The sequence below is a fragment of the Vipera ursinii genome (genome assembly GCF_947247035.1).
Source record: "Vipera ursinii genome assembly, chromosome: 3".
NCBI lineage: Eukaryota > Metazoa > Chordata > Lepidosauria > Squamata > Viperidae > Vipera > Vipera ursinii.
Window position 1 is genome coordinate 121,044,656 of NC_139516.1, and position 14,943 is coordinate 121,059,598.

The 14,943-nt window shown below is 39.9% G+C and overlaps 1 protein-coding gene across 1 annotated transcript in view; it reads left to right on the top strand.

The window, feature by feature from the left end:
- Positions 1 to 7,860, top strand: part of SYNDIG1 (synapse differentiation inducing 1) — a 30,575-nt gene extending 22,715 nt beyond the window's left edge. The window contains exon 4 of the mRNA XM_083358344.1: positions 6,494 to 7,860. Coding sequence (XP_083214470.1) covers positions 6,494 to 6,652 — 159 coding nt within the window. The 3' untranslated portion in view covers positions 6,653 to 7,860. The remainder of the gene's footprint in view (positions 1 to 6,493) is intronic.
- Positions 7,861 to 14,943: the final 7,083 nt, after the last annotated feature.

Consider the following 14,943-nt stretch of genomic DNA (forward strand, 5'->3'; position numbering starts at 1 on the left):
CCAGGTCGAGAGTATGATCCCCCTCATGAGTCGGGCCCTCAATAACCTGGGTCAGGCCCATGGCTGTCATGGAAGCCATGAAATCCCGAGCTAACTCCGACGACCCTCCCAGTGACGGCAGGTTGAAGTCACCCAGGACTATAAGCCTGGGGAACTCCACTGCCAACCCTGAGAGGGCGTCGAGCAGCTCAGGCAGGGCTGTTGCCACACAGCTGGGCGCCAGGTATGTAAGCAACAAGCCCAACTGAACCCGAGGACCACATCTCAAGAGGAGGGATTCACTCCCGGCCATCTGGACAATGGTGGCCTCCCGGGGACACAAAGTCTCCCTAATAACCACTGCCACTCCACCACCCCTGCCCTGAGCCCGCGGCTGGTGCAGCACCCGGAAACCCGGCGGGCATAACTCGGTGAGAGGCACCCCTCCCTCCGAGCCCAGCCAAGTTTCCGTGATGCACGCTAGATCCGCACATTCCTCCTCGATCAGGTCACGGATGAGGGGAGCTTTGTTGACTACAGATCTAGCGTTAAAATAGACCAACCTGAGCTCAGGGGCCTGATCACCCTCATCCCCGGGTAAGAGGGTGCTAACCGGAGGGTCGGAGCGCGCCACCGCTCGGAGATAGCGGGGGCGCGATCCCAGGTGTTGATATGGCCCTCCGCGCAAACACCTGCTGCCTTTCCCTATCGCCGTGGGGATTTGAAGCCCCACCCCCACATTCCCAGAACCAGCAGCCCCCGACCCCGTCCCGTCGGGACCTCTAACAGGTCCAGACTGAGTGCCGGTTAAAGATTCCCTCCCTCCCCTCCCCTCCCTCCCCCTCCCTAACCTTTTAAAATAACCGGCTAAAATTTTTATCAGGGGCCTCTTAGTACGTCTCCACTCGAGGCCCCTAGTTAAGCCCAGCCACCTCTCGGAGCCCCAGCAATTGGGTCCGTCATCAAGGGGAATGTTAGAAAAGAAGGCTGGTCGTATCCAGGAGGGAGAAACCCCTCTGAGGGCGCACAAGTCCGATCCAGAGTATTGTAAACGAGCCATGAGATGGAACTGTCTATATGAGCCATTGTTCACAAATGGGGTCAGAAGTTATTAAGCTGATGGGATGTTACTTCAGATGTAAAGAACATTAAGTCCGGAACGTGTCTTCATCCAGCAGTCTGCCAATCCGGCTCTGCTCTCACCTGAGCCGGTCCAGACAAGAGCTCATGACTGTCCTCTCACCTAGCCATGAAATCCAGCCTGGGATGGATAGGGGCAGCGTTGCTGGGGAAGCAAAAGTCCACCTTGCTAGTCTCTCACACCAGCAGGGGATTCATAGCCAGTCCAGAGCCGCCCTCTCACCACAGCCTGTCCTAGACTCCTTCCGGAACATCATAGGGAGGTCACGGGAACAGGAGAAAAAATGTCCCAAATCCTGTTCCAGCATCCAGTCCATCTTAGAAAGTAGCAAGCAGACCATCCAGCACACAAATCCATTTCTAGGGCTGCAGGGAGCTCAGTTATAAATGTCAGATGCTCAGGTTCAAGCAGCCAAATCTCCATCGTCCTCTGAGAAAAAGGAGACAGAAAAGTCTCTCCCATAGCCTCCACGCCGAGACGGGATTAAATTAAAATACAAGGTGACAGTATGCAGTCTTAGTGCACTGTTCTTTTTTTCATTTTTGGACCAATGTTTAGTTGTTACATACTCTTTTGTAATTGTTGATTACCAGAAATTTAAAGGCTATCTACAGTAAGCTGTGGTCTACAAAGTAAACACCCTTGTATATTCAGTTAGGGGGAATAGGTCTGTTTAGAACTCCCTTCCCTTCTCTGCTATCCACTGAATGGTAACAATGTGGGTTTTGATCCCTGCCTCTTCTGAATCCAGTTTGGCAGTTCTTGTTCTATGTATTGTCGAAACGTGGATTGCAAAATTTTGTACATTATCTTATTAGCGTGTGAGAGAGGTACAGTTGGTAAATGACTTTTAAGGTCCTTCATGGCATGGGTCCAGCAGGGTGTGTGAAGAGCCATCTTGCCTCACTCACTCCAATGGAAGGAGACTGCTGCAGACCCCATTTCTTAAGGAATTCTGGTTGGGTGGGGTCAAGGGAAAAAGCCTTTTCTGCTGTGGCCCCTGCCCTTTCTGTTCCCAGAGGCGAGAACTTTCCCCACACTTTTAGCCTTCTAGAACGGCATTGACACCTGGTTTTGCCAGTTGGCTTGGGGCCCCAAGGGGGCGCTGTCAACTGGAAGTGGTCGACAAGGTAAGTAGACATTCTCATCCTGATGCTGTCCATTAGCTTGGTTCTAGTTTTTTATATCACTTTTTAAACTTTAATTATTTTTCTTTTTATTGTTTGTATATGCCTGCTTATTAGGGCTTTCACACACACACACACACACACACCCAAGCGGCATTATTACAAAGTCAGCTTAATTGCCCCCAACAATCTGGGTCCTTATATATTTAATCAATCAATCAATCAATCATTGTATGGTATTTTGAGGATCCTTTAGCACTTCCCTTTCTGGTATTGGAATACAAATTGTTCACTTCTCAGTTAATTTGGCCATTTCTTATTTTCCATAGATCCTTACACACTACAAATAGCATTTTAACCACATAATTTAAATACATTCTGCTGGTTTTCTGTCATCTTTTACAAATTTGTTTGGAATATTTTCTATTTATTTGAATGTCTGGGTCTACTTCAGGGATGAAATCCTCTCAAAGAACATTCCTATGAAGTACAATCTCTATTCTATCCTAAGTGCCTTATATATCGGGCATGTCACTCTAGCTCTTTTACAGCATCTTCCAAGATCTAGTTTGGTTGCCCTGGTGTCATTAACCATTTGTTTCACAGTTGCATACATTCTAAAATGTTGTGATGCTTAGCTATTGAATACAATTTGATCCAAAATATTCTGAGTTCCCTGCAAAGACCAGTTGTCCCAGGGCTCCTCCAGTAGAAGATATGATTGTCAGAGATCAGCAAAGCAAAATTAGAACTTCTTTTACCTTACCATGTTTACTTTTTCTTATCAGTTGATCATCCTTTCTCACTCTCTATGTAACCTGCATCTGTTTTAAATTGACTGGATCTTTATTTTCATTTCTACTATATGCGAATCAATCCCTTTTGCTTGTCCTTGATTTTAAAAAAATATATTTATGGAACGGGATGAATGAAGCTATCTGTTAAAATTGGATTGACATATACATTTTCATCTCATAGGAATGCATGAATCTCAAGCAATTTTCATATTACTCCAGAAATATTCACTTTGTTTATTTACAAGGTGGCTCATTCACTTCTGGCTTGGGAAGTAAACCTGGCCTTTGAGGTGTGAAAGACGCAGCATGCAATGTGAACCAGGCCACTGTAATTTCTTCAGCAAACCATGATTCAAATAATGATATGGCATGATATGTGTATCCAAACTATGATTTGTACCTTGATTATATAACTGAAGAATGCGTACTTGGACCAGCCTCCCCAGTTGTCCTCAAAGGTATTGGGTTACAGTTTCCATACTTTTTCAGCAAGCGTGGAAAGGCTATTTAGATGTGTTTGAAATAAATAAATAGGAATACAATTCAAATATACAGTACATTCTTGCTACTTGTTAACCAATTAGCTTCTTTCTGCTAATGCACTGCAGAAATTCACTCATTTAGCCTGTACAAGCACTTAACACTTATTTTTTTTTCTGAATTGCATTCACCCTTGATATTATGATTTCAGAGCAGAATATATTTTCTGTACACTGCAAATACAGTGTATAGTGTAGTAGTGCAGAGAAACCTATAGAACCACAGAGACATCCTCTGCAGATAGATGAGAATAACAAAGACGATGAAGAATGATTGGTGCTGAAGGATCCAGGAGTTTTACAAGGGAATTGCACTGTTCTCTCTACTAATATCTCCTGCTGAACAAGCTAGCTTGCCCTGCGCTGTTCATGAAGAAGCGGTCTCAACTTAGCATTCTTGTGCTTGCTGTGACTTTTGTTTATTAAAGTTCTTAGTCTGCCATTGAAAACATTTCAGCCTGGAGAGGTTTTTAAATTGGCTCATCAGTCATTTCGATGCCAACCATAGTCTCACTATGTTGTGTTTTTTTTAAAGAAGAAAGAGTTGAAACGCATAGTTATTGCAGAAATGCCCTTCAGAACAGCAAAGAAAAGAGAACTGGGGGTTTTACTTCATTCGTATGAAATACATGTCTCTGGCGGGAGAATTTGCATTAAGCTTGGCTACTTCAGTGTTAGAGCATATTCTGTATCAAGATTTTGCTGCCCTTGAATTTCTCAGAAAGGATTTATTTTTAATAACAATGTTAACATTCACTGAAGCCACATTACTCATTAATTTTATTTTGTGTGTGTATAGCTGGACATATTCTAATCTTAAGATTTGTTTTCAGTTTCAACATTTATTTATTTTTTATTTATTTTTATTTATTTTAATCTCATTTATATCCCGCCCTTCTCCGAAGACTCAGGGCGGCTTACAATTTAAGCACAAACCAATGTGCTTAGCAATAGCCTTCATTCTATGTATATGCCTGCTTATTAGGGCTTTCGCCCCCCCCCCCAAGCGGCATTATTACAAAGTCAGCTTATTGCCCCCAACAATCTGGGTCCTCATTTTACCTACCTCAGAAGGATGGAAGGCTGAGTCAACCTTGAGCCTGGTGGGATGCGAACCTGCACTAATTGCAGGCAGCTGGTGTTACTTAAGGAGGCATTAGCCCACTGCTCCACCAAGGCTCCACCAAGGCTCCATTTGCTTTGCTCACCTAGATTTTTTATTCAAAATTCACACACACACCCTTTCCTCAAATATCACTGGCTAATTAGGTGAAGAAAATAATTTATTTGTTCTACCAACCCTCTTCGCCTATGGTCTTTTCAGATGGAGGGCATTATGAAGAGTTTTCTGAAGGATTGTCTCCCTTGCCAGTTCTTAAGAAAGGACTCAGCATTTCAGTGTGCGCTTTTTAGGGCTAATTTGGTTGTATTGGCTAATATATAAACTCAAACTAAATAAAATCCAAAGAAAAAAGAAAGAAAAAATCAAAAAGAAAGCAAAAAGTGCAAGAAAGGGGAAATATACAATAGTAAAGAAAGAACCCCCCCCCCCACAAAGAACCGACTTCTGATCTTTTTTACAGTAGTTATAAATGCAATTATAAATTCACCTTTTACTCTGGGCTTTTGTAACACGACTCTTTTCTTTCTATAATTTATCCTGTCTAGTCATCAAAATTATAAATCATAAGTTCACTTTTTCTGTTTTATGCAAAAAAAAGTGCACAAGGGTTTTCTGGTGACTATAATATATTTTAAGGAAGATCACTTCCTTTTGGAATCATACTTTTTTATCAATGCCAAATTTCAGAACAATGATTTCTGTCGATCAAATAGTATGGGATAAAAATGTTAGTCCTGTTCTGTAGTTCTGTAATTTCAACCAAGCTGCTACTAGGGGAAAAAGAAAGACCCTAATCACAAATTTCTCTAACTTAGCCATAAAGCGCTATCCAAAAGATATCTACAATTGTATTCTGTTGGGATAAACTGTAAAATATTTTTTAAATTCATGGTCTCAAGTCCACTGTACTGTGGTCTCTGTGAGCTTTTCTATTGCTATTTGATAACAATAGAGGCCTTTTTGATTCTGAAAATGTGAAATGATGTTGATTTTAATAATAATTGTATTGGAGGGGGGTGATAAATAAGAAAAGAATTAATAAAGAATTACCTTAGAGCAGGGGTGTCAAACTCAATTTCATTGAGGGCTGCATCAGCATTGCGGTTGCCCTCAAGGGGCCGGGTGGGTATGGCCAGGGTGGGCGTGGCTAGAGTGCATATGGCCTACTGGGTGGGCGTGGCCAGCTCTACATTGTTCGCATCAAGGGTGCCTATGGGGGCCTGGGCTGGAGTGGGACAGATCTGAGAGTCTCTGGCAGAAGGAGGGTCTCTGGGCCAGGGCCAAGGCAGTGGGGGCTGTTCCCTCTCTGTTTCCAGGATGGCTTTGCGGGCCACATGAAACCACTTTGCGGGCCGCATCCGGCCCCCGGGCCTTGTGTTTGACATGTCTGCCTTAGAGGACCAATGCTGGAAGAAAAACAGCTGATGTGGGGTCCAGGCAGTGATCACAAGAAAGGAGATGTGCCCGTGCCATCCAGTATGGCCAAAACACATTTCTGGTTGTACTCACAAAAGGTCAGCTGTTATTGTCTCTAAGATAGGAGTGCCAATCACCGATGTTATGCCCATTGAAAATGTTGGACTTAAACGCAAATACTTATATCCGTGAAGTACATGAAAGACAGTTTTGTCCATGAATTGCAGAAAAAAATGTATCTTTCAGACAAAGTAATGCCCATTAAAACCCCAAATCCTATGTTTGGTTTTTTTCAAATTTCTTCATGTTATTTCCTGTTAACTGGCTGCCATATCCACACTGACTAATGCAAACCTTATCCATTCTTGCAGACAAACAAAGCTATTGCTAAAGGGGATTTCCACCAAGCAAGTTCCAGTTCTCGGAGAGCTCTCTTCTTGGCTGTGCTATCCATCACCATTGGAACAGGCATTTATGTAGGAGTTGCTGTTGCACTCATAGCATATCTGTCCAAAAACAACCACATATGAAAGCTGACAAATTAGACTGCTACAGAAAGCTACAGAGGAATGATATTGTACCTTTCAAATATAAACAGTTTTGAAAGTGAGAAGGGCTGCCATAAATTTGTACAATCTGAATTCTGAGAGAAACGTTCTGGATCTTTTCTTTCTTTCTTTCTTTTTTTTTACTTTTCTGATTTATTTTTAGTATTGGCAAAACTGTTATTGCAAGAAACCCAAGAAAGCCATGGACATTTCCAAATATCAAACGTTCACTTCGGACCTTGTTTATAATTTGTTTCTGGTCTAAATTAGACTCAGCTCCAAATTTGGGATCATCGGTCAAAAAGTTGGAGACATCGGAAGGAACAAAACTAATAAAGGTGGAGAATCTGAAAGTTGTTTTGCTATTCCAGAAAGGCTAATTCTGGATTTTGGATGACTAAGAACTAGTAACTGGCTTAGTGCTTATCCATAACCAAAATACAAACAAAGCTGCAGAATCAATGTAATGTAGGGATAGCAAGGGACTGTCAGTTCTTTTATTCAATCATAATCAGAAAAGGGCCAACCCTGAGCCAAATGAAATGCAGTAGCTGAGGGGGCAGATTTTGTTATTGTAAGGAACAGCAGAATGGTAAAGTGAGGGTTCCAGTTATAGTATAAAGTTGTTACATACTTTGCATAAACTGCTCTGGAATACACAGAAGCTGTACAACACATAAAACAGTGGTCTTGTGCAACCCTGTTCTTTGCCTCAGTGTAGCTTACACAGATAATTACTACACGGATTGTTCATAAATGATTTCACTGAACATCTTTGAAGTCAAAGCATCTTGTGCTAATTGGCCCTGCTCCTATTCCGAAAAAGACTTGCTTGCAAAGCATGCTATTCTTTCTGGCAGCATCTCTTTTCCGGAGAGGATATTTTTCAGCAAGTAAATATAAGAAACCCATGCATAAATGTGATGGCAAAGCATGAAGTATCTACCACTGAGAAACCAGCCTACCGGCACAAAAATGTTTTCTCAGCTTACAGACTCACATCTGAGCAAAGCTGGAATATGTTGGAATACGTCTCTTGGTACAAAACCTGAATAAGCAATGGTCATATTGCAAAGAATGTATTTAATATTAAAAATTGTCTAAAAATCATGAATCTGCTACATATCTCTTCTAATGGTCTTTTTGCTCTCTTGAAGCAATCTTTTCACGTGGCATTTTACAGGATCTTATAAAACCATTCGTTGCAATGAGATACGGTATCTGTCTTGATTTTTTATCAACATCATTAATCCAAGGTTTTTTCAACATTGGAGGCTGTTTAAAATTTGTTTACTTTGGGATTAATATATTCTCTGTAAATGCTCCTAAGCCTGCGAGTCCAAACTGCCATTAAATGGTAGTTTAGATTGGGAAAAGCAAAGTGGTTGGTTGAGGTTTCAAGGAAATCTTGTTCAAATATCAAATCAAGTCAAAAGGTACCAATATAAGTTCTTTTCAAAATCTGGGCTTTACTAACAAGCTTGGTTTAATTAACTATAGCTTTTTCCCACTCTTCTATACATTGTTTGGTATCAGTTCTTGAACTCAACTAATGAAAATACCTTGGTTGGATTTGCCCGTTCATATAGTTACAGATTTTATTTATTTATTCTACCGGGGATGGGCCAAACAGATGAAGGAAAGTCAGACAGTGGCTGCCCTTAAGACCTCTGACTGGTAATGGTAACTTTTAATACTAGTAACACTACTGGTTACTGACACTGTAGCTATCATGTTGTGCTTCTTCAGTGATCTGTGATTGAGGAAGAGCTGCACTGCTTCCATAGTCACCTTAAAAGTAATGCTGCTCCTATACTACAGATGGCTGGAAGTTTCTAACAGCTGTTGGCTGAGTATAATTAGAAATTGACATTAGCATATTGTGGAAACAATGCTGCACAGGGACATGCTGAGCCGATCAAATTATAATCATTATTCCCACAACACCATGAAGTAAGATAATATATATAATTTTGATTCAACATTTTTGTCAAGCAAAGAGGAGGTGCATGGCAAATCACATGATATAATAATCATAAAAACAACACCATAGTTTTACAAGCCCCAGATCATAAATTACTCATTTGCAAGTTCCAAGTCAAGGTAAAGAAGAACAAGACAGTCTTCGTGACATGATCTTCACCGTATATCCACCATTTTCAGAGAGATAATCATGGACCGCATTGAAGTCCTGAATCTCACTGTAGGGAAATAGAGGAACTGTGATGTGAAATTAAAGGATGAATGAGAAAAGAGACTTGTCAACCACCAAAAAACAAAAGAAAACAAACCCTCAGAATAGACTGTGGAAACTGCTGAGACAAGAAGCGAAAGCCAAGAAAAGAAATCTCAGAAAGAAACTTCCGCGAATTTCAAAAACCTATTAAAAGACACAAGGATCAGCATTATGACATCTCTAAAGATATGAAACTAATATAAGAGTAAAGAAAGATTTCCAAAAGATCTCTGAATTCAGAAGGGGGAAGGGTCCAACCTCAGTCTGTTATGCTAAAGGAAATCAATGGACAAATAGTAAATGATTTTAAGATCGTAGAGATGGAAGGAGTACACTGAAATTCTGTACAATAGAAATGTCATCCTCCAGGATAACTTAATGTTTTGTTGTTGTTGTTGTCCTAAATGATGAAGTTAGATCAATCCTCCAGTTATTACGAGATTAGAAGATTACAGGAACTGATGGAATATCTACAGAAATATAAGTAATAGAAAATGTATCAGTAAAAGTTGATATAATGGTCAACTTTAGAAGAGGTCATTCTATGTATCAATGCGAAAGGAAGAAGAATTAACAAAATGCAGACTATCATTTAAGTAGCTTTAATTTAACATGATAGCAAATTAATACTTAGAAACATGGAATGCAGGTTAGAGCCCGACATGTAAAGGGAAATGCCAGATGTTTAAGTTGATTTTAGAAAAGGCTGAGAAACAAGACATAATGCTGATCCATGCTTATAACTGAGAAAACCAAGGAATACCAAAAAGAATGTCGGTATGTATTTTACCAAGTCTTTCAATGTGTCAACCATGTCAAGCTTAGGAAAAGGGGAATCCCAGAACATCTCACCATCCTTATGCAAAACATATATACAGGACTGAAAGCCATTGTCTAAACCAGGGGTAGGCAACCTCGGCTCTTTTATGATTCATGGACTTCAACTCCCAGAATTCCTGAATCAGTTATGCTGACTCAGGAATTCTGGGAGTTGAAGTCCATGAGTCATAAAAGAGCCGAGGTTGCCTACTCCTAGTCTAGACATAACAAAAAAGTGAAGCAAAGCTGTATACTGTCTTCTTATTTATTTATTATGCTGAATATATATTGATAGTGGCTAGATTTGTAGAAGATGAACTTGGATTTAAAAAGAAAAACAATTCATGTTTTTTCCCTCCAATGAAACATCAACAACGTGCTGTGTTGATGGCACTATTCTGATAATGGAAATATGTAAGTACAAACTTTTGTAAGGAAAGTCAAGGACCATCATAATAAAAAAGGGACTACCATTAAATATAAAGAATGAACGAATGACAATAGTTACAGCAGGGGTCCCCAACCTCTGGGCCGTGGCCCACTACTCAGCCACAGCCTGTTGGGAACTGGGCCACTAAAGCAGCAGGTCAGTGTGCAATTTGTACATGCATGGGATTTAAGTTGTGCGTGCGAAACCACTCCCCCTGCTGCCGAATCTGCTGTCAGTCTGCAGAACCAAAAAGGTTGGGGACCCCACCGTTACAGCAACCAGCCTTAAGATTGACAAGTTGTGGGTTGCTTCTGTCTTTTAGAATTAACCTTCCACATTAAAGGAACCAATAGACTGATACTTAGTAAGATAACAATGAAGGCCATGGTATTCTGATGCCAGGATGCGTCTATATCTACAAAAACCAGAATTGTACAGGCAGTGGTTTTCCTATGATTTTCTGTGGACTTCAGAGAAGCAGGACAGAAATAGTATTGAAGCTTTTGAGATTTGGTGTTGGAAAAGGCTCTTAAGAACACTAGAAGAAGAAAAAATGGATCATACAACAAATGAATCCAGAGTTCTCACTTGAAGTACAAATTACCAGCCTCAAATGTTTATATTTTGGGCACATAATGTAAAAAATCAACTTCCTTAAGAAGTCCAAAAAGCTGAGGGAAGTGGAGGGAAGAGGACAATTAAGAGCAAGGTGATAGATTCAGCTGCAGAAATGAAGGGTGCGTTATTGGAAGATCTAAAGGGCCAGGTTGGGGGCAGATCATCTTGGGAAATGTATGTGGTTTCTAAAAGTCAATAGCAATTTGGTGGCACATAATCAAAATGTGGAGAGTAATTTCTAACATCAAGATAAAAGATCCATTTTTTAAAAAATCGTATAAAAATAATTTTAAAATGGGCACCAACACGAACCAATATGGACCAATAAAATAACAAACACATTGGGGAAAATAGAATGTATGATCAGAAAACAAAATGTAAACTTTTAAAGCTAACTTTTTTAGGACTAAGAAACACTGGCTCTGAATTAATCAGCTGCAGATATCACTGATTTATGACAGGGTGGATTTTATTTAAATCAAGTCAATTTAAATCACTAGTAAAAAGGCTTGATTTAAATCAACTCAATTTAAATCAATTTTTAAGGGGCAACTGTCACCTCTGTCCTGCAGCAGCTCCTCCTCTGACCCGCTGTTAAGTCACCAACAGCCCCATTGACTTTAATGGAGCAGCTGTTGATGCGGCAGTGACACAACAAGGTGAGGGACGTGGTGGGCAGCAGGTGAGTGGATGCCCGCTAACAGGCGCTGCCATGATGGATCTAAAATGACAGGTGCTCTTTAATTGTAAGGACTCATTCTTGCTGGTAGTTAGAACCTTTAATATTATTATTTGGAAACAGAATGAAGATTTCCTATTTAGAATAATAAGCTGTCAGGTTAGTAAAGCAGCAATATCAGAAGCGATTTTAGGTTAATAGGTTAATCACACATACTTGGAGGACTACTCAAATTCTTTTATTTAATTAAAACACTTAGAGCTTGGTACTGATGCATTTCTCTTCAAACAATCATGCTGTTTGTAGCGTACATAGATTTGCAAAACAATAGGATAAAGGAATATTCCTGAACTTTGTTTTATGATTTATCTCACGGATACTGTGAAATTGTTTGAATGGATCAATGCAGTGCATGTTATTTTAGTTTGCAGAGCTTGGATTCATTGAATGAGTTTACCAAAAATGTAAATACTGCAGAATATATAGCCTCATGCTACATAACTAAGCTCCATTTTATGCTGAATAAACTAAATTACTAATGTATCTTAAATAGAAAACTACATTTAGATAGATTTTTATTCCAAAAGCATTTTATTAAAATAAGTTTGATAAAAATAGAAAAAATCCTTTTTTTTAATTTTTATTTTAAAAAAAATCATCGATTATTTTCCACCTTGATTTATGGTATTAAGGCCCAGTCCTGTGATACTTCAGAAGGCTTCTTTGCAAGTCTATCAGGCAGAGTACAAGAACTATTTATCAGATGGGAAGTTGTCATAAATCAGAAGCAGTCCTGAATGATCACATAAAGAATACAAAGTACTTTCTGTACAGAACCATACATGGAATCTGCAGTGATTCAGTATAAATACAGGAAAAAGGAACTATATACGATTTAGTTAGTTTCAGAAAGGCCAGACAATCCTCCCCCTCCTCTTCCAGTAATTTAAAATAAAATTGTACTCTCTCCACTATTCTCTTGTATGGTGGGAATTTACAACTAGTTTTTTTCACCTGTACCTGGCCCACGTTATCATGCATTCCTCCCACCCCTGGTACAATTTGTGCTCCTCCCACAATCGTTCTACTTTGCCCCAGTGATAAAACTGGTAGCTTTTTACAATTTTAATACAAAAAAAATGAACTGATGGATTCCTTCGGTAGCCTATTTCACCCAGCACTGCCTATCAATTTCATCAAAGATTCTGAATATCCTCAAACCAGCATGTGGTGCAAAGGAACATCTGTGATAGGCAACATGATGTTTCCCTAGTGTCATAATACCAATAAAAATAGAACCATGGAAACATCCTCATCAGCAGAAACAGCAGAAAAACTGCAGTGCAGAAACAGAATCTAGACTAGGAAAATCTCTTTCCTGTTCAATGATCCCAGTGCCAGACCTTTTTAAAAGATCAGTTTAATATTCTTTCAAAAAACTATTAATTATATGTTTCAAAAGAGGGTCACTTCCTGTCTAGAATACCACAACATCCATGTATACCAGGAGAGTGCATAATGTTTGATCAGAATTATACAGGCAACTGGGCATGTCCCAGCCACTCACTGTGTCATTGCCCAAATAGTTAATGAAGCACTGCAGATCATTCACCCAGCAAGACTTGCATGGGAGGAAGACAGAAAATGCTACATATTTTGAAACTGGAACAAGTGAGTACAAGTAAAAGCTTCTTCCATAGTTGAAGATGATCTAATAAGTATGTGCCCTCTATATACGGTCAGTGAATATCTTTATGCTGCAGTTAGGGGAACATGAGGATGGGCTCCTAGGCAGATATGAAAGAATGGGACATTTATTATTTATTTATTTATTTATTTATTTATTTATTTATTTATTTATTTATTTATTTATTTATACTGCCCTATTCCCGAAGGACTCAGGGCGGTTTACAGGGCAAAATTTAAAAGAACAATATAAAAGTTGAAATAGAAATAGAATTAAAATGAATTACATTTATTAATAGCCCAACAAATTAAAACAAAGTTTAAAAACTTAAAACCCCTCAGTCCAGGCCATATAGATCAAAGAACCTGGTTTTCAGGTCCCGGCGAAACGAACGAAGGTCGGGGGCAGTCCGGAGTTCCACAGGCAGGCTTTGAGTGCCTAAGTAGGATCCCTGCAAGTAACATGCAAAATATTTTAGTCTTAAAAGTGGTTTGCCATTGCCTCCTTCCTAGGGCTTAAAGAAAATGACTGGCCCAAGGTTGCCCAGCTGTCTTTGGACCCACGGCAGGACTAGGACTCACAGTCTGCTGGTTTCTATCCCAATGTCTTAACCACTGCATCAAACTGGGTCTCTCGAATCGAGGTGGAGTGTCCATCTAAAAAAAAGGTTAAAGTTGTTCCAGCAGGGGAAAAAATGTTATATTTGCCATTTTCTGACAATTATTTTTAACTAGCGGGTTCCTCAATCCATAAGATGTTGAAGTTTAAAAGCCTTGCTCGAAGCAACTGGGATGGCAATGGAAAAATGCTTTAAGAGGACCAAATGCAAAAGAGTTGTTGAGGGAAAAGTCTTCTTCATGGTTCAGTCCAAGCTGGGGATAAACAACATGGCGACTGCTTTAGAAAGAAGGTTGCAGTTTATTGAAGAGGAGAGCCAGACAGAAAGATGGCTCTGGAAGAAAAGAGAGACCAGCACATGTAGGGAGTGGGTTTTTATACCCTCTGGGGCTCTTGAGGTTCTTTCCTGTTCCTGTTTGAGGCTTTGTATTTCCTGTGTCATGTATTCTGACCTGAGTCTGGGTGTGTCCTTTGGCATCTGTGGGTTAAATCCTATTATGTCCTGTCTTAGACTGGGTGGGGTATGTAGATTTTAGGTGTCTTTGTCTTCTTAATCTTCTAGCTGGGGGCTTCCAACCTTCCTGGATGGTTTACATCTGCATTTCTATAGAGCTGGTTTCTGCTTGGGGGAGGGAGACTTGGGGCTATTAAGAAAAACTGGGCATGCTTTTCTGCCTCTTTAAGATCCTTTGAGGAAATATATTTTTCTGCCCTTTAAATATTTCCTTCTCTGGGGGGGCTGACTTCCCACAGAGTTTTTCACTTTTAGATGTGAAGAAGGCATTATTTAAGCTTTCACGTAAAATTTCTGTAGCAGCACCATAGGAGTTTTCTCCCTCTGGGAAAAAAAGTCACCTCTAGAGATGTTAAGCTGAGATATTTAATAGGATCAAGTAGCATTCACAATTTCTCCTCCCCTTGACCAAGTATAAAGAAACATTTTTAAAGTTACTTGGTCTTTCCTGCAAAACCTTTTTGGCTTAATGAAAATAGGAAGATGAATTTTTTTTTTGGAAAGGTACATGCTGCAGCTCTTGAATATGCAGACTCTGTGTTGTAAACACATTACTCCCACGCTGAAGCAGAAAAACAAACCTGTCTGGACAGCCACAACTCCAGTGTATTGCTCCTCAGTTCCGCACATTCATTAATTTTGTACTGATCGGTGGCTACTATACTGAATAAA